Source organism: Parambassis ranga, chromosome 1, assembly GCF_900634625.1.
Source record: "Parambassis ranga chromosome 1, fParRan2.1, whole genome shotgun sequence".
NCBI classification, from domain to species: Eukaryota; Metazoa; Chordata; class Actinopteri; family Ambassidae; genus Parambassis; species Parambassis ranga.
The window spans coordinates 4810854-4836498 of NC_041022.1; the positions used below are offsets into that span (position 1 = coordinate 4810854).

The 25645-nt window shown below is 50.7% G+C and overlaps 1 protein-coding gene across 3 annotated transcripts; it reads left to right on the forward strand.

Annotated features, from left to right (window-relative positions):
• Nucleotides 1-1599: 1599 nt before the first annotated feature.
• On the forward strand, nt 1600-25223 carry LOC114443917 (spectrin beta chain, non-erythrocytic 1-like). Of its 3 annotated transcripts, XM_028418298.1 has the most exons (36): nt 1600-1752; nt 6663-6887; nt 11231-11382; nt 12356-12529; nt 12635-12726; nt 12804-12884; nt 13209-13324; nt 13413-13525; nt 13600-13787; nt 13870-13987; nt 14059-14217; nt 14304-14606; nt 14678-14831; nt 14929-15799; nt 15874-16011; nt 16089-16845; nt 16928-17130; nt 17216-17306; nt 17389-17535; nt 17642-17905; nt 18018-18242; nt 18330-18419; nt 18490-18768; nt 19741-19871; nt 19999-20203; nt 20333-20707; nt 20820-21064; nt 21133-21271; nt 21356-21440; nt 21994-22190; nt 22697-22800; nt 22903-22948; nt 23028-23239; nt 23321-23494; nt 23600-23642; nt 23713-23931. In XM_028418298.1, the coding sequence occupies exons 2-36, from the start codon at nt 6731-6733 to the stop codon at nt 23929-23931; spliced, it is 7047 nt and encodes a 2348-aa protein (XP_028274099.1). In that variant the 5' UTR covers nt 1600-1752; nt 6663-6730. The 3 variants fall into 3 exon arrangements, with proteins under 3 accessions (XP_028274099.1, XP_028274107.1, XP_028274115.1); XM_028418306.1 differs by lacking the exon at nt 1600-1752 and having other exon boundaries at nt 6737-6887; nt 23713-25223; XM_028418314.1 differs by lacking the exons at nt 1600-1752; nt 6663-6887 and adding an exon at nt 8760-9207 and having other exon boundaries at nt 23713-25223.
• The last annotated feature ends 422 nt before the right edge of the window (nt 25224-25645 follow it).

Consider the following 25645-nt stretch of genomic DNA (forward strand, 5'->3'; position numbering starts at 1 on the left):
CAGGATGGAGCTGACCAATGAGAAGACACTCTGACTGATCATGTGACAGGAAGTGTGGCTCTGCTTCTCTGAGAACAGTCATTTAGTTTTTTGTTGGTTTTAATATATTGTTTTCAGATGTTTTATTCTGTTTAAATGTATTTGATCGCAGGTTGTTGTCAGAGGCACCACGTCTCAGCAGGCGAGGCAGACGACTGTTCAGGCCTCAGGCCACCTGAGCAGCAGTGGCAGAGTCTGTCTGTTTGTTTGTTTGTTTGTCTGTCTGTCTGTTTGTCTATTTTTCTGTCTGTTTGTCTGTCTTTTTGTCTGTCTGTCTGTTTCTCTATCTGTCTATTTTTCTGTCTGCCTGTCTGTCTGTTTGTCTGTCTTTTTGTCTGTCTGTCTGTTTCTCTATCTGTCTATTTTTCTGTCTGCCTGTCTGTCTGTTTGTCTGTCTTTTTGTCTGTCTGTCTGTTTCTCTATCTGTCTATTTTTTTGTCTGTTTGTCTGTCTGTTTTTTGCCTCTCTGTTTGTCTGTCTGTCTGTTTCTCTGTCTATTTTTCTGTCTGTCTGTCTTTTTGTCTGTCTATCTGTTTGTTTGTCTGTCTGTCTATTTTTCTGTCTGTCTGTTTCTCTGTCTATTTTTCTGTCTGCCTGTTTGTTTGTCTGTCTGTTTCTCTATCTGTCTATTTTTTTGTCTGTTTGTCTGTCTGTCTGTCTGTTTGTCTGTTTTTTGCCTGTCTGTTTGTCTGTCTGTTTTTTGCCTGTCTGTTTGTCTGTCTGTCTGTTTGTTTGTTTGTCTGTCTGTCAGAGCTTCAGTGAGAACAGGTCGTCTTTGTTTATTCAAATTAAAGACTTCTGTGGTAAAACTCTTCCTGCTTTACTTTTGCTGGTTTATGATTTGTAATGTTGTTGTTGTTGTGTTACAGTTGTGTTGTTGTTGGTGTCGTGCACTGTATGGATCGATGCTTTCAGACAGCTGATCCAATCAGAGTGCAGCGTTTTCCATCAGAGGTCATTAGGCAGCTCCATCAGGCTGTAATGGGCTCAGTGCTGACCGTCAGCACCGCTCAGCTTACACCAGTCCAGGAGGACAGGAAAAAGGTCCCACAATAAAACTCAGAAACATTATAACTCATAAACACTGTAAATAAACTGTGTACAGATGAAGATTTTAAAAATAAAAGCCAACAACAAAACCCAGACAGGTCATAACATGACACCTGCTGATCAGAGCAGTTATTTCTGATTGGTTTAAATCAGATGCTCCATCTAATGTCACATGAGCAGATCAAAAACAAACCAATTACAAATATAAACTATAGCGTTTCAGATAAATCGATAAATGAAGAAGTTTGATTATTATATTAAGTAATTATTACATGATTACTTTTTGAATTGCAGCTTTGTTCTGATTGGACGTTCCTGCTCTGCTGAGTATGAACCCTGCAGCGCCCCCTGCAGGCCGCAGCTTCATTGTTTAACGTAGCAAGAGTCAGAGGAGTCAGTCAGTCCCTGAACGCAACACTGAAAGATGAAGAGTATGATCCAGACAGAGGAGAGGGAGGGAGGGAGGAGGAAGAGGAAGAGGAGGGGGGAGGAGTGTGAAGGGGGGGGGGGGGCAGTGCGGATTCTTTCCCGTCATTCCCTGCAGCAGCAGCAGAGCAGCGGCAGGAGCAGCAGCCCCCTCCCTCCCTCTCTCCGGTGCTCCAGTCTGCGGACCCTTCTCCTCGTCGGCTGAAGTTTGAAGGTTCGGTCCGGTCGTCTCAGCAGGTAAGCGGCCTTGGTTTGTCTTATGTTGTGATTTGAGCGGCGGAGCTTTCGATCCTCCGCTAACTTTGCTCCATGTCGCGGAGACTCGGCTCCATCTGCCCGATCGGACTCCGGGTGGAGGCGCAAAAGTCCTCAGACCCCCGCATCCCGGTCCCCACTCCCTCTCTGGCCGGAGGCGCCGTCTCGCTGCTCGCATGGCCACCCGCCGCCCGCCTGCTGCCCTCCGTGTGGCGATGGAGGATAATAACGGTGCGCCATGGAGGACGCAGAAACAGGCGTGGCCGCGGAGGAGGAGGAGGAGGAGGAGGAGGAGGGGAGGTGTGTGGTAATGTGCCCGGGACAATAAACAGACTGGAGCCCGGCTATCAGCGCACAGCTGCGGGTGTTTTTCAGATGGATGTGCCCGGTCTGCCGCAGCGTTCCAAACCTGCGTCCGGGTCCGCGGCCCGCTGCGCAGTTTACATCACTCCGGGAGAAAATGCTGGAAAGAGCGGGATGGAGGTCCGCAGGCCTCGGTCCACCGACCCCCACAAAACCGACCGGAAACCGGGGCTGCAGGCTGCAGCACCCAGCAGAGGCCGAACATCAGCTCCGTTATTACACCAAATCCTGGTCCAGGTCCCAGAAACAAACAACTTACTGCTGGAAGCTTCTGAGGAGCCCCTGATACCCGCTCAGCTGGCTGGGTGGCTGTGTTTACGCCATCAGAACGTCGGCCCAAGTTTCTCCTGTTACCGGAAGTCCCATTAAAGCTCTGTGGAACGTTTTAGTTCCAGAGCCCCCCCAATGTTCCATCTGGAGGTCAGCCTGTCTGCGAAGAGCAGCAGCTGATTGGATGAACCACCTGTCTGTCAAACCACAAGCTCCCAATCATCTCTGACAGCTAGCATGTAGCAGCTAGGATGTAGCAGCTAGCATGTGTGTAGAGGACTGTTGTGTCTCTGTGAGGACAATATGAGCATAAAGTCACTTTGACTGAAACAAACTGATCAAAGCAGAAAAGTCTTCATGAAGCAACAGACACAGAACTGACAGCACTTCCTGACTGGACCCTGATTGGTCAGAACCAAACGTGGTTGGACACCAGCTCAGAGCCTGGAGCCTGGCAGATGGAGCTGTGATGTCACAAAGAAACATGATTCCTTCATGACTGCAGCAGAACACTGAGCGACAGCTGCTTCAACAGCTAACAGTAACATTCCTGTGTGGAATGTTTGGAGAACGCCGCTCTGACGTCGGCACAAACATCCTGGCGGTCTACAGACCCTCTGATGTTCCTGTGCTGTTGCAGTGTGATGTTAGGAGAACGCACTGAGCCTTCTGTCTTCATACACGATCTCTGAGCGTTCCCGTGACGATGGCGGCAGCTGGAGCAGATTGTTGACACATCATGCTTTGTCTGAAACGTTTGAAAGCTGAAGCAGACACAGAGACATGTTTGTCGGTTTGTGGGACAGACCTGTGGTTGGGTTTTGAACACTTTGTGAGGCTGTTTTGTTACTGGACTCAGCCTGGGTTTGGGTCTTATATTGGAAGAGGTTTTGTTCCGGTTGTGGACCGTGCCAGACTGCTTGTTGGCCTGGTATATACCTGGTTTTGCTGTGTGTTTGCAGACTAGCAGGAAGTGAACCTGATGGAGATAAATGAGGGATGAGCTGCTCGATGTGGACGGGTGGGGTCGGCTCAGCAGGAAATGACTGTTTGTGTGATGAATAAATCCAATAACTCCACCCGGCTCCACCGCAGCAGTGAGGTCATTCTCTTTCCTCTGGTGCTGGTTCATCTCTCAGCGTCCCTGAACGTCTCATCAGCATTAAAGCAGTCTGATCACAACAGACGCAGCTGTTCAGTGCTCACACCTCGTGTTGCTGCTGCTCAGTCTGACCTCCATCCTGGTTTTAGCTCGGTGCAGGACCTCTTCCTTGGACCAGGACCTTGGAGAACTTGTGCTAGTTGTACTGTGAAGCTGCTGGTTCTGGTGGTTCCGGCTGCAGCTGGGTCTCTGGCGCTCTGCGGTAAATGACTGGAGGACTTTTTCTGGCTGGACGCTGTGGTTGAAACTCACGCTGACACGTTCTGGATAAGCGGACATGGCAGCTGCAGACAGGTGACACACACACCTGCTGCTGCTGGCTCTGAGCACGCTCAGTCTCAGGCGAGCTTCAGGTCAAAAATAATACTGTGTGTGTGTTTTCAGCTGTGGCTGTCAGGCTCAGAGGAATGTGGGAATGTGTCATGGTATCTTTGCCAGTCACAACCATTTGTTTACACACACACACACACACACACACACACCTGCTATTAGGGGTGTTTTTGCAACGGCATGGTGGTCTGAGTGGGTGGGGCGGTGCAGTGGTTTGGACTGTGATGGCCTTTCCGTTTACATGTGTCCCCCGAGGATACCCCTGGGATACCCCCACACACACACACACACACACACCTCCCATCGTGAGCCTGCACAGGACAAAGTGTGTTAGGAAAATGGATGGATGGTCTGACTTTGTGCTAAGCTAGGCTAACAGCAGGTAGGGTGAGACGGCTGTTGTAGAGGTCTTGGAGGGAGGGCAGAGGGACGCCGATGATCCTCTCAGCTGCTCTCACGATGAAGTGTCCTCCTGCAGGTGGCGGTGCAGGCTCCGTACCACACAGTGAAGCAGCTGGACAGGATGCTCTCAACAGCCCCTCTGTAGAAGGTGCACAGGATGGAAGGATGGAGGGAGGGGCTCTGGCTGTTATGCGCTTGCGGAGGAAGTAGAGGCGATGCTGTGCCTTCTTGGTCAGGGATGCAGTGTTGTTAGTCCAGGAGAGGTCCTCAGTGAAGTGCACACCCAGGAACTTGGTGCTGCTCGCCTGCTCCACAGCAGCACCATCGATGGTCAGAGGGGTGTGCTGACTGTGTGCTCTCCTGAAGTCCACAACCATCTCCTTTGTCTTCTCCCTGTTCAGGGAGAGGTTGTGGTCTCTGCACCACGTGGCCAGAAGGTGCACCTCCTTCCAGTAATTTGTTTCATCTCCACTGGAGATGAGACCCACCACAGGTGTGCTGTCTGCAAACTTCACAAAGATGTTGGTGTTGTGTGTTGGTGTGTTAGAAGAAGACGGTTTTACCTCACACACGCTCTGACACTTCAGGATGATATTAAAAGTAGTGTTTGTGCCGTGTTTACTTTACTTTACTAGTTATCTAATTTACTCAAGTCAAAGGAGCCAAAGCACCAACATCAGAGAGACATTATACAGACACAGCATGCGATGACACCTTCACCCTGACCCTCATCCAGTCCTGTCTCCCGGCGTGCAGCGTCCAACTGTGTGTCCAGTTTGTTGACATGGCCCCAAAAACGTGCGCGTTGTTCAAAGATCTTGTATTAACAGTAAGAGCTCTCACTCGTCCGATCATTCTCCCACATACCTACACAAGCAGGCATGCGCGGGACAAGCATTAAGTGGGACATCTGTGTAACCAGGCTGGGGGTGTGGGGGGGGGTGGCCCTCACTTCTCACTCAGGAGGCAGATCATTGATGAGGGACTCCTCAGGAAGTTGATCTGTCCCTGACCTCTGACCTCATCTGTTTCGGGAAGAGGACTCCATTAGTGGCTCCCTCAGGACGCCGTCTGGTCTGAGTGCTGTAATGGCTGCTGATTCACTTCATGCCTCCATTAGTGCTGCTCAGCTGACCCAGCCAGCCAATGGGAGCTTAACACATCAATCACCCATCATCCCCATCTGCTGCTGAAAGCAGAGTTTCTCCTTCCAGAGGGCACTTCCTGTGGACATTTTTAGATTTTTACATCTTTTCTAATCAATAAACATTCTGTTCTATAACTATTAGTGACGTCACCAGGAGCCACTTCCCAGCATCCTCCGCTCTGATTGGACACATCAGCCAGCAGCAGCAGAGCCCCTATAGAGGTATATATGTGAGGACTCCGGCTGCCATGGAGGGAGGACCTCCTCTCCCCATCAGTCCTAATCTGAACTGAACTAAACTGACCAATCAGCAGCTGTTAGCAGCATGCTAGTGTTTTATGGGCTGATATATCGCCCCCTGGTGTCAGTAGAAGATTAAATAATAAACAGAATTGTCTCAGGGTGCTGAGGTTGCTCTTTCTTACAGGATTAATAAAGTTTTATCATATCTTGATCAGTTTATCATCATGTCTCCCTCTGTGATGATGTAACTGTGAGATTGTCCAACTGTCCTCCCACAATTCAGCCATGTGGTTAAGAACCTGGTGTGAAATTTGAGAGCGCTTTAAAATTTGACAAACAAATCGAGGCTTCTTTCAGCTTCGCCTCCTTGCCAAAGTCAAGCCCTTCATGAGCCAAAGAGATCTGGAGAAAGCCATACATGCTTTTGTTAGCTCCCGCCTGGACTACTGCCACGCACTTTATGTTGAAAATTAACCAAGCCTCCATTCAGCGCCTACAGCTAGTACAGAATGCTGCTGCTGGCTTGCTCACTAAGTCATAAGCATGATCACGTCACACCTGTCCTCTACTCTCCACTGGCTCCCTGTGAAGTTCAGAATCGATTTGAAACTTCTACTGTTTGTTTTTAATGCTGTCAATAGTCTGGCACCTTCTTATTTGTCTGAGATTTTAAACATTCACCAACCAAGCAGGGCCTTACGCTCTGCTGACCAGCAGCTTCTACAGGTCCTAGACACAAACAGTGGGGTGATCGCTCTTTTGCAATGGCAGGTCCTAACCTCTGAAATAACCTTCCCTTTGAGCTGTGCACAATCATGGACCTGCCGCTGTTTAAAGCCAAACTTAAGACCATCTGTTCAGGATGGTTTTTTTCATCTATTTCGTTATTATTGTTTTAACTTTGCACTTTGTTGTGCTTTAATGTGTAAATAAAGATTGATTGATTGATTGATTGACTTCCTGTCTGCCGTGCAGGTGTGGCTGACAGCCACTGATGTGGACGTGTCCCCACTGACATCGAGGCCAGTCAGAGGTGAAAGGTCATGATGACGACGGTGGCCGCGGAGTACGACCACATGGAGCTGCACCAGCAGTACAGCAGCAGCAATGACACGGTCAACAAACGCTGGGACGATGACTGGGACAACGAGAACAGCTCGGCCCGCCTCTTCGAACGCTCCCGCATCAAGGCGCTCGCAGGTAGGATAAAGTCCACCTTAACAGGTCTGCCTTAAATTCGGGCCAGGGGACCTGGACCAAAATGCTGAACACAGGGCTGAACCCTTCAGAATGTTCTTCTAGACACTTATGACCCAAACATCAGCTGAGCGGCTCTTCAGTCCAGACCGTGATAACAGAATCACTGCAGAAACGTTTCACTTTGGTCTGTACTGTAAAAACATTCAAAGGTACTCAGCGCTTCACCCTGCTTCAAACACACACATTCACACTCCGATGGTGCAACCCCTGGGAGCAATTTAAGATTAAGATTAATAATAATACATCGAACTTATATAGCGCTTTTCTAGGACACTCAAAGACGCTTTACAGATGTGTTATTTATTTACACCACATTCACACAGGGTGGCAGTGGTAAACTACAGATGTAGCCACAGGTGGCTGCCGAAGTGCGCCTACGGCCTCTCCGATTCATTCATACCAGTTGGTGCACTGGAGGTAATGTGGGTAAAGTGCCTTGCCCAAGGACACACAACAATGACTAGGGCTGGGGCTACCACCTGCTCTACCACTGAGCCACCGCTGCCCTCAAATGATCAATTATCTTTATTTATCCCCGTGGGGGAACTGAGTTGTAGTAGCAGCATTTTAAAAGAATAAATACAATAAACAGCAAAAACTCTTATATACACATACACACTCATGACAGCAGCAGAGAAAGACTCTGTTCTATTTTACTGTGTCTTATATTTCAAGCTGCTCACTTGTGCATTAAATTGCACAAAGTTTTCTGAATCTGAATCTGAAGAGAAAAAATATGTACACACACACATAAAGCAGATCAAAGAAGATAAGACGATAAAAACACAGTTAATGTAACTGAGAATGTCAGTGAGCTCAGCTCTGACAGTCACAGAGGAGTTATACAGTCTGATGGAGGACGGCAGGAATGACTTCCTGTACCGGTCCTTAGAGCAGCGGGGCAGCAGGAGTCTGTGGCTGAAGCTGCTTCTCAGTCTGTCCACAGTGTTGTGGAGAGGGTGGAGGGACTGTTCACTGAACTTACAGTCAAGTGTTAGCCTGCAGCACAGATGGCCTGAGCCCCTTCCTCATTTATGTGTTCAAGAAAATAATCAATATGTGTGAGTTTAGGTCCACTCTCACCAGTGTGCACACGCAATGGAAACACGCATCATCAGAACCTTAGATCCTCTCAACAGTTTTACACTGCAGCTTCAGTCAGTCAGAGAGTTGTTAGCGGCCACAGGGTGGCGCTGTTTTCAGGCACCGCAGGATCAGTTCAACCAGTCTGACTGATCAGCATCAATGACCAATCAATGATCACTGAGAGGCATGTGATGGGATGCAGTGTTACAGCCAGCCACACGGTGGAGTCATGTTAGTCTGTGTGTGTGTGTGTGTGTGTGTGTGCAGGATGTTTGTTTCTTATTTCCTGTCCTTCAGGCAGGAATGTGAAGAAACAATGAAAGGAAGCACCGCTTACACCCCTGATGACATCATTGTCCATTGGCTGACACACACACACACACACACACACACACTCACGCAGGCACACATGCATGCAGGCACGCACACACACACAGAGGTTAACAGTACACTGGTTTAGATGGAGTCTCTTACAACATTCAAATGTGCAGTTATATGTAGAGTGTCACATTTTTTACAGTGTAGTTTTTACGGCAGAGAGTCTGTTTGCATTGTGCAGTGTGTGTGTGGAGGGAAACAGGACAGCCAATCAGTGTCTGAGCAGCAGAAGAAGAATGGGGGAGTGTGCAGCTGTGAGAGCAGGGCAGGGCTGGACACACACACACACACACACACACACACTGAGACGCCGTGCTTGCCGCCCTGCGTCTGTCCCTGCGACCTCTGGACTCTTTTCGTTTGTGTCGTGACAACAGGAGGACGTGGTTTTCTTCTTCTTGAGGCACAGAGAGCTGCAGACCTGCAGTCAAGTGTTTGGTCTCGGTGGCGGTTGATTATTGTTGTTTATTTTTCCGATGTAGTTTTTGAGTTTTGGACTTTAAAGCGGTTTCCTTCCCTCTTGTTGAGTTTTGGGAGTCGCCCTGTGTAGAGCTGTCTGACCTGTTGGAGGAAAGCGGTTCCTGATGTCATGGCGTCTCCTGGACTGAAGTGATGATCCAGAACGTTTCTCCGCAGCTTTCCACAGTACATTAATTCTAGCAGGTCGCCGCCGTTGTGTTTTATTACTCGTGTAACGTCTCTCTGTGAGGCGGGATGGATGAGTGGGCGTCAGCGGACGCTGCTCACCTGCAGGCCAGCTACAACCAGCTGGAGGGTCGATTCAAACAGCTGCAAGGTAAGAAGGTCAGAGGCAGGCGGGGCATCCTGGGATTGGTCAGATATGGATGACCGGTCTCTGTGATGAGGTCATGAGACATTTAAAGTGAAGAAATGTTTTCATACCTGGCAGTTCAGATAGAGGATAGTCATGTGACGCCTGACACCCCATCAGTCTTTCATCTAATTGATCCAATGGGGCGCTCTGTTAATGATGCAGAGGCTGCGTCACATGCAAGCGCTGTCCCTATGGGACGTTCCGACCATCGGCATGTTGGCAGCGTTTTAACGTGGAGGCCTATGAAGACTGACTCACTGCCCCTGGAGGCTGCAGGGGGAATTGCAGGTTTTTTGTCCTTCGGAGGTTGCTGCTTGCTCACATATTGTTGCTCTGAGTGATTGGTTTGTCTGGTAGCGCCCCCTGTGGACATCAGTCATACAGTCTCACCTGATGGTCTGATTGGCGGTTAATGGCAGAACCTCACCATGTTTCTGATTTTAGGACAGATGGTTTGAGAGAGGAGTCACAGAAGCTAGAATCTATGTGAAACCCTCTCTGACAGAGGAGGAGGCCTGATGCATCAGCTCTCAGCTGTCCACTGCTCCGTCCTCTCATATCAGCCCAGCAGGTTTCCCCCATCCAAACCCCAACAGGGTCGTTAACTAGTCCTGCACATGGCCCGGACACAGTCCTTAACTGACTATTAACCAACGACGAGGGTTCTTAGTCATGTGAGTTCCGTCAAGATCCACCCACAGAGGTCCTGAACACATAAAAACACAGATCCCCCACCAGAACAGCAGCAGGACCGAAGAAGCCACTTCAATCCTCGAGTCCAGCTGCCTGTCCTGGACATGACTATGACCTGCATGAACGAGAGCATCCACAGACAAATAAACCAACTACTGCACAGTCACATGACCCCGTCACCACCTCCACCTTTAAGACCAGAAGACACCACCTCCACCTTTAAGACCAGAAGACACCAGCTCCACCTTTAAGACCTGAAGACACCACCTCCACCTTTAAGACCAGAAGACACCACCTCCACCTGTAAGACCAGAAGAGACCACCTCCACCTGTTAGACCAGAAGACACCAGCTCCACCTTTAAGACCAGAAGACACCACCTCCACCCGTAAGACCAGAAGACACCAGCTCCACCTTTAAGACCAGAAGACACCACCTCCACCTGTAAGACCAGAAGACACCACCTCCACCTGTAAGACCAGAAGACACCACCTCCACCAGAAGACACCACCTCCACCTGTAAGACCAGAAGACACCACCTCCACCTTTAAGACCAGAAGACACCACCTCCACCTTTAAGACCAGAAGACACCACCTCCACCTTTAAGACCAGAAGACACCACCTCCACCTTTAAGACCAGAAGACACCAGCTCGACAGGCACTTGTCGACATGGCCTCAGCCACAGGTAGAACAGGTATCATAGGGCTGATAAAACTGAACTTTTAGCACAGTGCTAACGTGCTAACCCAGCTCCAGGTGGGGGGGCTCACTCAGGTTACTAAATGCCTCATTAGAAGAACTTTATTTTGAAGGTGTTCTGTCAGGTTTGATTTGAAATGAAACAGTGTGAACTTCCTGTTTGGACGTGGCTGAGCTGGTGACCTTTGACCTGCTGATCGTTAAAGATTAAACAGCTGAACACATGGACACACCTGAAACACTATACACACCACTCACACACCAGGCTTCACAGCTTTGTTATTAAATGAAACTTTGTTGATCAGTAAACAATACTTCAGACTTCTGTCAGATTATTGATCAGAGCTCCAACATATTAATCAGCCCTGATTGGTTGTCTGCTGGGTGATGGAAACAAACTTCCTGTCTGCTGCTGCTACATTTACATCCTGCCTGTTTCCTTGGGGTCACCAAAATAACTCCTTATATAGCTGCAGAGATACACATAACATATAATCAGCTAATAACTGCATCTCCAGATGTTGCCAGAAGTCACAGACTCAGCACAGGCTAATCTCTGTGTGTGTGTGTGTGTGTGTGTGTGTGTTTCAGATGAGCGTGAGGCCGTGCAGAAGAAGACCTTCACTAAGTGGGTCAACTCTCACCTGTCCAGAGTCTCCTGCAGGATCACAGACCTCTACATGGACCTGAGAGATGGACGCATGCTCATCAAGCTGCTGGAGGTCCTGTCTGGAGAGAGACTGGTAACACAACACACACATCGCACACACAGAATACACACAAGTTACGTTTACTCCACAGGGAGGGGCGCTGTCAGCCTAATAAACATCCACATCGGTCAGTTGTGGATATCTGGTCTGCAGCAGTGCCCCCCCCCTCACCCGTGTGTATCTGCTTCACTGAGCATGTGCAGTACACCCTAATTAGCAGTGAGTTAAGACTAGCAAAGATATTTGAGCATTTTTGTTGGGTTAATGCAGTATGGTGGAGCAGAGCCTGATGGATAATGTAGTCTTCTTCTTCAGTACAAGGTAAATCAGTCCAACAGGTCAACGGCTGGATTAGGAACACAGTCCAGAGCTAAAGACAGTCCACACAGGTGATAGTTCCAGGCCAGGCTAGGCAGGCAGAGGTCAGAAAAAACACACGCTCATTCACTAGAAGGGTTAACTCGGCCATACGAGGCTGGATACACTCGGATAAACTCTTGAAACGATCTGGCATGAATGACAGCAACAGCAAACACACACCTTTAATGTGAGAGGGAGGAGCGGGGCGAGGAGGAAAGACAAGCAACCTAAAACAAGCAAAAAGGAACAGGTTTCAAAATAAAACAGGAAACAGACCTATGAACACAATAAAACCCCTAACATCAGGAGTGGCTCTGTGTGGGGATGAACCAGGTGTGTCCTACTTCCTGTTTTCCTCCTTCATAGTGCTCGTTGGTCCTGCACTCAGACATCCTGATAAGATATGTGAGCGCTGGCTGTGGTCCAGCCCCCTCCCAGACCAAGGACACTTTGCTTTTCACTCACTTCCTGTGCTGTGTTTAGTGTCACAAGGGCAGTCAGTGTCACAGAGCAAACTGTACGTGTGTCACTTTACCACACACTCTCTGAGTATCTGTGTCTTAATAAAACTTTTAGAAGAAGTACAGTTCATCTTTAGGAGACCAGTCAGTGCAGTAAATCCTAAATCACTGTCTCCTGCCTCCAGCCAAAGCCCACCAAAGGGCGAATGCGTATCCACTGCCTGGAGAACGTGGACAAAGCGCTGCAGTTCCTGAAGGAGCAGCGGGTTCACCTGGAGAACATGGGGTCACATGACATTGTGGACGGAAACCACCGCCTGACACTCGGCCTCATCTGGACCATCATCCTCCGCTTCCAGGTACATAACTGAGCACACTGGGTTAATATGTGGAGGCAAATGGGTGGAGTGACTGTGGTGGTGGAGGTAAATGGGTGGAGTGATGGTGGTGCATCTTGTCTTCAGATTCAGGACATCAGTGTGGAGACTGAAGACAACAAAGAGAAGAGATCGGCCAAAGACGCTCTGCTGCTCTGGTGCCAGATGAAGACGGCCGGGTGAGGCGGCGCTTGGTTACTGTGGTTACTGTGGTTACTGTGTGTGGCTGACAGCTGTTTCCTGTTGTCGTCCCCAGGTACCCCAACGTCAATATCCACAACTTCACCACCAGCTGGAGAGACGGCATGGCCTTCAACGCCCTCATCCACAAACACAGGTAACACCTTCATCATCCTCCTCCTCCTCCTCCTCAGAAGGAGTTCAAGGCAGACTGCTCTGAGTCTGTGTGTCTCTCTGTCTTTGTCTCTCGCTCTATCTCTGTCTCTCTCTCTCTGTGTCTTTGTGTCTCTCTGTCTCTGTGTGTCTTTGTGTGTGTCTCTCTGCCTCTCTCTCTCTGTCTCAGTGTCTCTGTCTCTCTCTCTGTCTCTGTCTCAGTGTCTCTGTGTGTCTCTGTGTCTCTGAGTGTATCTCTGTGTGTCTCTCTCTGTCTCTGTCTCTTTCTGTGTCTCTCCGTGTTTAACAAGTTGTTGTTGACTTTCAGGCCTGATCTGATCGACTTTGACAAACTGAAGAAGTCCAACGCTCACTACAACCTGCAGAACGCCTTCAACCTGGCAGAGCAGCACCTGGGCCTCACCAAGCTGCTGGACCCCGAGGGTACAGACCACAGACGGTGCCCAGTATGTTCCTGTATGTGGCGGTAATATGTCTGTAAATCTGAGTACTGTCCCTGTCTGTGCTGCAGACATCAGCGTGGACCACCCTGATGAGAAGTCCGTCATCACCTACGTGGTGACTTACTACCACTATTTCTCCAAGATGAAGGCCCTGAAGGTGGAGGGCAAGCGCATCGGGAAGGTTGGTCACAGCTGCTGCTCCTCCCTCTCTGCTCGTCTCTCTGCGTGCTGCAGTGTCTCTGTTTTTTTGTCCAGGTGTTGGACAACGCCATTGAGACGGAGAAGATGATCGAGAAGTACGAGTCTCTGGCCTCAGACCTGCTGGAGTGGATCGAGCAGACCATCATCATCCTCAACAACAGGAAGTTTGCCAACTCCCTTGTGGGAGTCCAGCAGCAGCTGCAGGCCTTCAACACGTACCGCACCGTGGAGAAACCGCCAAAGTCAGAGCATTTCCGGCCCCCACCACATGCTGTCACACCTGTCTGTGTAGATGCCTGACCCACTCTGTGTCACCCTGTGTAGGTTCACTGAGAAGGGGAACCTGGAGGTTCTCCTCTTCACCATCCAGAGTAAGATGAGAGCCAACAACCAGAAGGTGTACATGCCCCGCGAGGGAAAACTCATCTCAGACATCAACAAGGTCAGAGCCACTCCGAAATCACGGCAGTCACTGCTGTGCATGTGTGATGATGATGATGTGTTTCCCATCAGGCCTGGGAGCGACTGGAGAAGGCGGAGCATGAGCGGGAGCTGGCGTTGAGGACAGAGCTGATTCGTCAAGAGAAACTGGAGCAGCTGGCCAGGCGCTTCGACCGCAAGGCGGCCATGAGAGAAACCTGGCTCAGTGAGAACCAGAGGCTGGTGTCCCAGGTGAGAAGAGAAGACAGCTGAAGTCAGCTGAATGTGTAAGTTTGTATTTGTTTTGTACTGAGTTCCTGCCTGCCCTGTGTCTCCAGGACAACTTCGGTTACGACCTTCAGGCAGTCGAGGCCGCCACCAAGAAGCATGAAGCGATAGAGACGGACATCGCAGCATACGAAGAGCGTGTCCAAGCAGTGATGTCAGTGGCGAAGGAGCTTGAGGTGGAGCACTACCATGACATCAAACGTGTTGCAGCCAGGAAGGACAACGTGATCCGGCTGTGGGAGTACCTGTTGGAGCTGCTGAAGGCCCGCAGACAGCGGCTGGAGATGAACCTAGGCCTGCAGCGAGTCTTCCAGGAGATGCTCTACATAATGGACTGGATGGACGAGATGAAGGTGCGCTGATGACCAGGGAAACCACACCCACTCAGAGAATCAGCTCTTAATGTGGGTCTGTCTCTTTCCAGATGCTGCTGCTGTCTCAAGACTACGGGAAGCATCTGTTGGGTGTGGAGGACTTGCTGCAAAAACACGCTCTGGTGGAGGCTGACATCGCCATCCAGGCTGACAGAGTGAAGGCGGTCACCACCAACGCCAACAAGTACTCTGTCAACGATGCGGGTAAGTGGCGTGAATCTGTCCTTAAAACATTTAACTGGTTTAATTTATTTAGACTACAAATCAGTAACTGATTTCCTGTTTCGATTCTCCTGTGCAGGCTACAAGCCCTGTGACCCTCAGGTCATCCAGGACCGCGTGGCCCACTTGGAGTTCTGCTACCAAGAGCTGACCCAGCTGGCGGCTGAACGCCGTGCACGTCTGGAGGAGTCTCGCCGCCTCTGGAAGTTTTTCTGGGAGATGGCAGAGGAGGAGGGCTGGATCCGTGAGAAGGAGCAGATCCTGTCCTCTCTGGAGCACGGCAAAGACCTGACGGGGGCGCTGCGCCTCCTTAGTCAGCAGCGCGCTCTGGAGGATGAGATGACTGGTCGTGCAGGCCACCTGCAGCACACAATAGCTGAGGGCCAGGTGATGGTACAGGCTGGTCACTTTGGGGCCACAAAGATTCAGGAGCGTATCGCTGACCTGCAGGCGCAGTGGGCGGCGCTGGAGCAACTGGCGGCAGTAAGAAAGAAGAGGCTCGAGGAGGTGCTGGCTCTGCACCAGTTCCAGGCTGATGCCGATGACGTTGATGCCTGGACACTTGATGCCCTCCGCATTGTCTCCAGTGGAGAAACGGGCCACGATGAGTTCTCCACCCAGGCTCTGGTCAGGAAGCACAAGGATGCAGCAGCAGAGGTGGCCAGCTATCGCCCAGTCATCGATTCGCTCCACGAGCAGGCAGCCACTCTGCCCAGAGAGGAGGCAGAGTCAGAAGAAGTGCGCGGCCGGCTGACCGGCATCGAGGAGCGCTACAAGGAGGTGGCGGAGCTGACAAAGCTACGAAAGCAGGCGCTTCAGGATGCTTTGGCTCTGTACAAGATGTTCAGCGAGGCTGACGCTTGCGAGGTCTGGATCGATGAAAAGGAGCAGTGGCTGAACAGCATGGAGATCCCTGAGAAGCTGGAAGACCTGGAGGTCGTCCAGCACAGGTGGGGATGCAGGGTTCTGCTCTGTGATCTCTCTCATTCAGTAAAGTACCTGATGGCAACTGTGTCTTTGGCAGGTTTGAGAGTCTGGAGCCAGAGATGAACAACCAGGCATCTCGGGTTGCTGTGGTGAACCAGATCGCACGGCAGCTGATTCACAGTGGTCACCCAAGCGAGAAGGACATCAAGACCCAGCAGGACAAACTCAACAACAGGTAAAGTCACAGCAAACAGAATATGTGGGATAGGATTTGTCCACTGTGTCTGTAGCTAACCCTCTCTCTGCCTCCAGGTGGAGCCAGTTCCGCGATCTGGTGGACCAGAAGAAAGAATCCCTGAACTCGGCTCTGGGTGTGCAGAACTACCACTTGGACTGCAATGAGACCAAGTCCTGGATCAAAGAGAAGACCAAAGTGATTGAGTCCACGCAAGAGCTAGGCAACGACCTCACTGGGGTCATGGCACTGCAGCGCAAACTGACTGGCATGGAGCGCGACCTGGCTGCCATTGAAGACAAGCTGGGTGATCTGCGAAGCGAGGCACAGCGGCTGGCAGAGGAGCACCCTGATCAGGCCAAGGCGATCACAGGCCGCCTGGCTGAGATCACTGCAGTCTGGGAGGAAATGAAGAACACTCTGAAGAACCGCGAAGAGTCCCTGGGTGAAGCCCGCAAGCTGCAGCAGTTTCTCCGTGAGCTGGACGACTTCCAGTCCTGGCTGTCTCGCACTCAGACCGCCATCGCCTCAGAGGACATGCCCAACACACTGGCTGAGGCCGAGAAGCTGATGGCCCAACACGAGGGCATCAAGAATGAGATCCAGAACTACGAGGAGGACTACCAGAAGATGCGGGACATGGGTGAGATGGTGACGCAGGGACAGACGGATGCGCAGTACATGTTCCTGCGGCAGCGCCTGCAGGCGCTTGACACCGGCTGGAACGAGCTGCACAAAATGTGGGAGAACCGGCAGAACCTCCTGTCCCAGTCCCACGCTTACCAGCTGTTCCTGCGGGACACCAAGCAGGCCGAGGCCTTCCTCAACAACCAGGTAAACCCAACAACCTAACCACAGATGACTGACCTTCACACTCCTCCGCCTCACCGTTCATCCATGTGTCTTTGTCCTGCAGGAGTATGTTCTTGCTCACACCGAGATGCCCACCACACTGGAGGGCGCAGAGGCTGCCATCAAAAAGCAGGAAGACTTTATGACCACTATGGATGCCAATGAGGACAAGATCAACGGCGTGGTGGAGGCCGGGCGGCGGCTAGCCAGCGACGGAAACATCAATGCTGAACGCATCCAGGAGAGAGTGACCTCCATCGACGACAGGTGGACCTCTGCTTCTAATGAGACTTAAAATTATGACAAGGTGAAGATCTGGTGGTTAAATCAGTTCTGCTTCTGTTTGTTCCAGACATAAAAAGAACAGAGAGGCTGCAGTGGAGCTGCTGATGAGACTGAAGGACAACCGAGACCTGCAGAAGTTCCTGCAGGACTGCCAGGAGGTCAGAGAACATCCAACATCCTGGTTCTGGTCCTAAGTGGACAATGTCGGATTGACAGCTTCTCTTGTGTGTTTGTGTGCAGCTTTCTCTGTGGATCAATGAGAAGATGCTCACTGCTCAGGACATGACCTACGACGAGGCCAGGAACCTGCACAGCAAGTGGCTGAAGCACCAGGCCTTCATGGCTGAACTGCAGTCCAACAAGGAGTGGCTGGACAAGATCCAGAAGGTACCAGCCCTCAGTCGTGTGTGTGTGTGTGTGTGTACTTTGCTGTATAACTGAACTCAAGCACAGACAGGTTCTCTCACCATAACTCACCTTTGACCTTCTTCAGGACGGCATGCTGCTGGTGTTGGAGAAGCCGGAGACGGAGGCTGTGGTGAAGGAGAAGCTGTCAGCGCTTCATGCCATGTGGGAGGAGTTAGAGTCCACCACACAGACCAAAGCTCAGTGTCTGTTTGATGCCAACAAGGCCGAGCTGTTCACACAGAGCTGCGCCGACCTGGACAAGTGGCTGGGCGGCCTCGAGGGCCAGATCCAGTCTGATGACTACGGCAAAGATCTGACGTCTGTCAACATTCTGCTCAAAAAGCAACAGGTAACACCTGCAGAGGCTCCGCCTCCCTCACCTGCTGGCAGTTCTGTATCAGTACAGACTGCTTCATTATTAAATGGAACACATATCTCACACTGTCAAATGTCCTCTGCAGATGCTGGAGAATCAGGTGGAGGTGCGCCAGAGGGAAGTGGTGGAGCTGCAGAGCCAGGTGAAGGCTCTCGGTCAGGAGGTGAAGGACACAGATGAGGTAGATGGGCGGAGGCAGGTTGTGGAGAAGAAGTTTCAGGAGCTACTGGAGCCGCTGCGATGCCGCAGGAACTTCCTGGTGGCGTCCAGAGAAATTCACCAGTTCAACCGAGACATTGAGGACGAGATTGTACGTAGACCCCCCCGACATTGACTTTGCTCGAGCACCCCCATCAGGATGATGCGGTTTTCACAGTGTTGTTGTTTCTTCCTGCAGCTGTGGGTTCAGGAGAGGATGCCTGTGGCCACATCTACTGATCATGGACACAACCTGCAGACTGTCCAGCTGCTCATCAAAAAGAATCAGGTGGGACATGGTGTCTCAGAGTTTAGAGGGACGGCCCCTGACACTAACCACCCCTTGTCTTTGGCCTCAGACGCTGCAGAAAGAGATCCAGGGTCATCAGCCTCGCATCGATGACATCCTGGAGCGCAGCCAGAACCTTCTGCAGGACAAGTCATCCAACGCAGACGTGGTCCCCCAGCGCCTGGCCGATCTGCAGCAGCTGTGGCAGCAGCTGATGGCGGAGGTGGAGCGTCGCCACAGCCGGCTGGAGGAGGCCCACAAAGCCCAGCAGTACTACTTTGACGCCGCTGAGGCCGAGGCCTGGATGAGTGAGCAGGAGCTGTACATGATGTCTGAGGAGAAGGCCAAGGTGGGTCATGTGACACACAGTAAACAACCAACATGGCTGACCCTCATCTCAAAATGTCATACATGTGATCCTTTCTTCACACAGCAAAAAAGTTAAAATTTCAGAGGTAAATGTTTAGGAGTTGATTTTAACTCCTGAAGTGTCATTTCAACACTTTCAGAGTTAAACTGTGTCCAGCTGTGAAGTTGTTGACAGAGCTGATTCCATCAGTGTTAAATCAACACTGCAGAGATACAATACCCCGCCTCTGCCTCCGCCCCAGCTCAGTACGGCTGACGTCACAGTTCCCCTTTAATGATGTGCTTGATAATGGCACATCATCAAAGGGGATAATAGTGACACCTTGTGGTTAGCTGCAACATTGATTTGCACCATCAGTGAGGACGGTGTGTTGGTGTGTGCATCTACGTGTACATGTGTGTACAACATTTAAACGTGTGGATGGTTGAGTTCATCTCCCTCCCCACCTGGTAGTTTTTGTGGCTATGCTGCCTGCATTGGACCTCTACGTCCTGCAGTCTGGCCAAATATCTTACCAGGTGTTCCATGAAGTTCTAACACTGAAGACGCGGTCAGACTCATGAGGACACGTGGTTGTCAAGTTTCATGCAATAGGTGGTGTTTAAGGTAAAATACTAAACCAAAGGAACGGCATTTATTTCACTGCTCTCCCGACCACCCTCACTCATGGTGCAAATCCTCGATTCAGGGACTGAGGCATCTGTTTCCTCATATGTTCCTAGTATTGTGAACACCATCAGTGAGGAGGGCTGTATGCATGTGTGTGTAAACATCCGGACAATACAAGGTGTGGGTGATTGTGGTACCCCTTCCTGCCTGGTTGGTGATGTGGTGAAAGAACTCTGACAGAGTGTTAATATTTAACTCTTTTGTGGAGCTGTATAACCTCTTGAAAAGTGTTGAAATGGACTCTGTGGAAGTTATTTTAACACTGGACTTTTTGCTGTGCAGGACGAGCTAAGCGCCGTCACAATGATGAAGAAGCATCAGATCATGGAGCAGGCGGTGGAAGACTATGCCGAGACTGTCCACCAGCTGTCCAAGACCAGCAGAGGTCTGGTGGCTGATGGACATCCTGAGAGGTGCGCAGACTCAGTGACATCACTGACCTTGTCAGTGTCATCAATATCTCTGACATCACACAGAAACTGAAGCCTCACCAGTCTGATAGTTATCAATACTGTGTGTGTGTGTGTGTGTGTGTGTCAGTGAGCGGATCAGCATGCGTCAGTCTCAGGTGGATAAGCTGTATGCAGGCCTGAAGGACCTGTCAGAGGAGAGGAGGGGCAAACTGGACGAGAGGCTCCGCCTCTTCCAACTCAACAGGGAGGTCGATGATCTTGAGCAGTGGATTGCTGAGCGGGAGGTGGTTGCCGGGTCACACGAGCTGGGACAAGACTACGAGCATGTCACAGTATGTCACAGACGGCTGATACCGGCTGATCTACAGTGTGTGCAGTGTGTTATTGTGTGTGTGTGTGTGTACTGTTCCTCATCACTGACTGCAGTGTGTTCTGACCTCTGACCTGCCATCACTGCTCAGATGTTGCAGGAGCGTTTCCGTGAGTTTGCCCGAGACACCGGGAACATTGGCCAGGAGCGCGTGGATGCTGTCAACCGGCTTGCAGACGAGCTGATCAACGCCGGTCACAGTGATGCGGCCACGGTGGCGGAGTGGAAGGACGGCCTGAACGAGGCCTGGGCCGACCTGCTGGAGCTCATCGACACCCGGACACAGATCCTCGCTGCCTCCTTTGAGCTCCACAAGTTCTACCATGATGCCAAGGAGATCTTGGGACGCATCGTGGACAAGCAGAAGAAGCTGCCGGAGGAGGTCGGCCGAGACCAGAACACGGTGGAGATGCTGCAGAGGATGCACACGACCTTTGAACATGACATCCAGGCCCTGGGAACACAGGTCAGCTCAGCTCACACCTGCCTGTCTTCATTTGTGTCATTAAAACAAATGGTCTGCATTACAGTAGACAGGTCTGTATGGTCGCAGTGGTACATGTTGTGTTGTTGTGTAGGTGAGGCAGCTGCAGGAAGATGCGGTACGCCTGCAGTCAGCATATGCTGGAGACAAAGCAGACGACATCCAGCGGCGGGAGAGTGAGGTGTTAGAGGCCTGGAGGACCCTGCTGGAGGCCTGCGACGGACGCCGGCTGCGCCTCCTCGACACCGGGGACAAGTTCAGATTCTTTAGCATGGTCCGAGACCTAATGCTTTGGATGGAGGACGTGATTAGGCTCATTGAGGCCCAGGAGAACCCCAGGTGTGCCCGCGTGCTGCAGGTCAGTGGTGCAAGCAGGCTGTGATCTGACTATCTGCTCGTATGTTCAGGGATGTGTCCTCCGTGGAGCTACTGATGAACAACCACCAGGGCATCAAAGCTGAGATCGACGCCCGGAACGACAGCTTCACCGCCTGCATCGAGCTGGGAAAGGCCCTGCTGGCCCGGAAACACTACGCATCCCAGGAGGTGAGGCGCGACGCTATCAGGAGAACAGTGATATCACTGATGTCACTGATACTTTTAATTAAGATAATATTTGTTTCTGTTCAGATCAAAGAGAGGTTACTACAGCTGACTGACAAGAGGAAGGAGATGATTGACAAGTGGGAGGACCGATGGGAGTGGCTGCGACTCAGTAAGACTCACTTCCTGTTTACAGTCTGCATGCCCAGAAGTGAGGCCTGGCAGAGCTGCAGGTCAGAGGTCACAGCTGATTGGATGCTGCAGTGATGAGTCAGTGCTGATGAAGCCTCCTTGGGCACTCCACGTCCTTAAGAAGCTAATCAGGCGTCCTCTGGGACCTCTGGTCAGATTAGCTGATTTAAATTTCTTCTGCCCTGAAAAACAAACCGAGAGATTCAGCTCAGAAAGAAGAGCCGTAACACTCTGCTTAAACCTTCAGCAGCCATAACAACTGCTTCTTAATTATTGTTCTCCTGAGTGGACCTGAAGGCAGGAGGAGACATGCTTCCTTCAGGTCCACTCAGAACTCTGCTGCTTGAATGGCTGACAGAGAGAAGCGTGCCTTCTAATCGATATTTATCAGCAGTATAGCCAGATTATTGTCAGTCATACATGAAGGACGCTGGGTTCAGGTGACAGCTGCTCTGTCAGACTGCACCACTGGTCATACCAGCTTCACCAAAGCCACATATGTAGAGAGTCTTACCTCCTTTTCTCCCTTACAGTCCTGGAGGTGCACCAGTTCTCACGGGATGCCGGTGTCGCTGAAGCCTGGCTGCTGGGTCAGGAGCCCTACCTGTCCAGCAGAGAGGTTGGTCAGAGCGTGGACGAGGTGGAGAAGCTCATCAAACGCCATGAGGCCTTCGAGAAGTCTGCTGCCACCTGGGAAGAACGCTTCTCTGCCCTGGAGAGGCTGACCACGGTGAGGGGGTGATGATCATGATAATGATGGTGGTGGTGATGGTGATGAGGATGATGATAAAATGTGGATGATGATGGTGATGAGGATGATAATGATGGTGGTGGTGATGATAGGGATGGTGATGGGATGAGAATGATAATGGTGATGATGAGGATGATGAGGGTGATGATGATGGTGATGGTGATGATGATGAGAATGATAATAGTGATGATGAATGATAATGGTGAGGATGATGGTGATGATGATGAGAATGATAATAGTGATGATGATGGTGATGATGGTGATGATGGTGATGATGGTGATGATGATGAATGATAATGGTGATGAGGATGATGGTGATAATGATGATGGTGATGATGATGATGGTGGTGATAATGATGATGATGATGAAGGTGATAATGATGATGGTCACGATGATTGATGATCATATTGATGATGATATTGTTGATGGTGATGATGATGATAACGATGATGATGATGACGGTGATGATGTGTCTCTCTCCCAGCTCGAGTTGTTGGAGGTGCGCAGGCAGCAGGAGGAGGAGGAGAGGAGGAGAAAACCGCCGTCTCCAGAACCTGTGATGGTTCAGCAGGAGGAGACTCAGCAGAGGTGAGAGCTTTAAAAACCACTCAAAAGACTAGGAGGTGATCATGTGACAGGAAACAGGGAGAAGTCATTTGCATGTATGTGTGTGTGTGTGTGTGTCCGCAGCGCTGTCGATCAGAATGGACTGCCCTCAGACCAGGACTCTCCTCGGGTCAGTAATCACTCTCTGTAATAGACAAATGTAGACCACTGACTCCATCTATAATCTGCATGTTCCTCCGCCCGTGCAGGATGGAGTGGATGCAGGAGATCTTGTGAATGGAGTCGCTGAGCGCAGCTCCAAAGAGCCGAGCCCCACCCCCTCACCAAACTCGGCCAGAAAGAGTAAAAGCAGCCAGTCCTCCACGCTGCCTACCAAGAACCAGGACTCATCCTCACAGCTGGAGGGGCTGCTGCACCGCAAACATGAGTGGGAGGGCCACAACAAAAAGGCGTCGAACAGGTAACCGCCACATCATTCGCCGCACGCCACCTCTCTCTGCTGTCGCCGTATGACGTGACCCCGCTGCTTTGTGATTGGCAGGTCGTGGCACAATGTGTATTGCATCATCAACAACCAGGAAATGGTTTTTTACAAAGACAGCAAGGCGGCAGGTCAGGGCATCCCGTACCACGGCGAGCTGCCCGTCAGCCTCAAGGACGCCACATGTGACGTCGCCTCAGACTACAAGAAGAAGAAACATGTCTTTAAGCTCAGGTATGGATGTAGCCAGCGCTCAGTGGGTCATCACTCTGACCTCAGCTCTCAACCACACATCGTCACCGACAGCAAGTGATGATGATGATGCTTCCTCTGTTTTAGAGTTGCCGATGGAAACGAGTATTTGTTCCAAGCCAAAGATGAGGTGAGTTTCATTCTCACATCTAAACACATTTCAGCTGCAGAGCTCGAATGCTGACCTGTTGCCCCCACAGGAGGAGATGAGCACCTGGATCCAGGCCATTCTGAACGCCATCACCACAGAACGCTCCAACACCCAGGGCAGCCAGCCAGGCACACCCGCTTCTGGGCGTGCTCAGACGCTGCCGGCCACCGTCACGCTCACCACTGAGTCGAGTCCTGGGAAGAGAGAGAAGGACAAGGAGAAGGACAAGGAGAAGCGCTTCAGCCTGTTCAGCAAGAAGAAACAGTAGAACGGCGGGGGGACGGTGCTCTGGTGAAACACAGCTGAGCGCGCTCAGACACACAACTCACAGCTTCTTATCAGCCAATCATCTCATTCTCCGACTGGAATCTGCGTCAGAGCGCGCTCAGACTGCAGCTGCACTCAGCTCCACACTCACTCACCTTCTGTCGTCTTCCTACAAACCATCAGGTGGTCCAAACGCTGTACGCACACCTGCTGACATCACTCTGATGTCACTTTTGAACAGCCAATGACGGAGATGAGAAAGTGAGGAGCTGAAAACTGTTTCATCATGTCACCTTTTTGTTTTGTGATTGTTTTCTTTGTTTTGTGGTTGCTCACAAACACACACACACATTGTGCCTGATAGTGACATTGTGATGTCACAGCGGTTCCTCTGCCTCAGTGAGGTGCTGTGATGTCATCACGCCGAATGGGAGGCCATGGTGTTTCTTCCCTGACATTCTCTGGTTTGTCTCTGACAAGCTGTTGTGACATCACAGTGTCTGTGACATCAGCAGGGACCACACTCTATTGTTTTTGCCTCTTTGTTTATTTTCAGTCTGACTTCAGGTGTCTTAGAGACGACCTTTGTTCTTCTGCCGTTGAGAAATTGGACCAATAGTGCATTTAGTTCATTATGATTTTGTTTCCCGCTGCTGTGCTGCCATTTTGTTTTTGTTGAAAGCAGCCAATCACCTCTGAGGTGTCTGAAGATGTAGAAATGTACACTTGCATGCTCGGTCAGGCTCAGACCGCTGCCTGAATCTCACCTGAAACTAAAGTTTGTTTTTTAACGTTGTTTTGACATGTTTTGCAGACAGCAGGGGGCTCCCCAGTTCAGGTCCTGCAGGGGGCGCTCTAGGTCCTGCAGGGGGGGCTCCAGGACCTGCAGGGGGCGCTCCAGGTCAGGTCCCGCAGGTGGGCTCCAGGTCAGGCCCTGCAGGGGGCGCTCTAGGTCCTGCAGGGGGCTCCAGGTCAGGTCCTGCAGGAGGGCTCCAGGACCTGCAGGGGGCGCTCCTTGTGTGATGAAGGTGGTTTGCTTGCTGTCAGCGCTGTGTTGAGATTTTCTGCTCTTTGATACTCGTGTTTCCGTCACTGTATATCTATCGTACTGAACATGTATGGAAGTTAACGCCATCTTACTGCACAATCAGCATCTATAGGAATGAAGGCGGCTGAATATTTAACAGATCATAAAAGCTTCTCTCATGTATGAAACTGCACCTGTAGACTCTAACGCTCTCTCTCTCTCTCTCTGTCAAATATGTGCGATGTCATTAAAGCTTTTAAACTTTACCCTCTGGTCCAGTTTTTTCTGAGTGCCTCATGACGTCACGGCGTTCCAGGTTTCCCTTGAATCTGATAATAAATAAGTATTGATCATATAATAATAATGAATGAATCAATAATAATAGCCAAATAATAATATTGTTATTAATATTGATTAGTTTTAGCGGCCCCGCTTTCTTTCGTAAACACTCCAGCTCCCGGCATTCAGTGGGACCAGCGCACCTGCTTTGAAAGAGGCGGAAAGTATACAGAGGTAAGCGCGTGAGTGACAGGAAGCAGAGGCTTTCAGAATAAAACCTTCGCTCTGTGTAATGTGACAGAGAGAAGCGTAATATGACAGCCCTGGTCTAAAAAGAACATTTCGGATGTTTTATATCACATGGCATGTTGGCATTAACCTTAAATAAACATATTTATGTGCAGTCGTT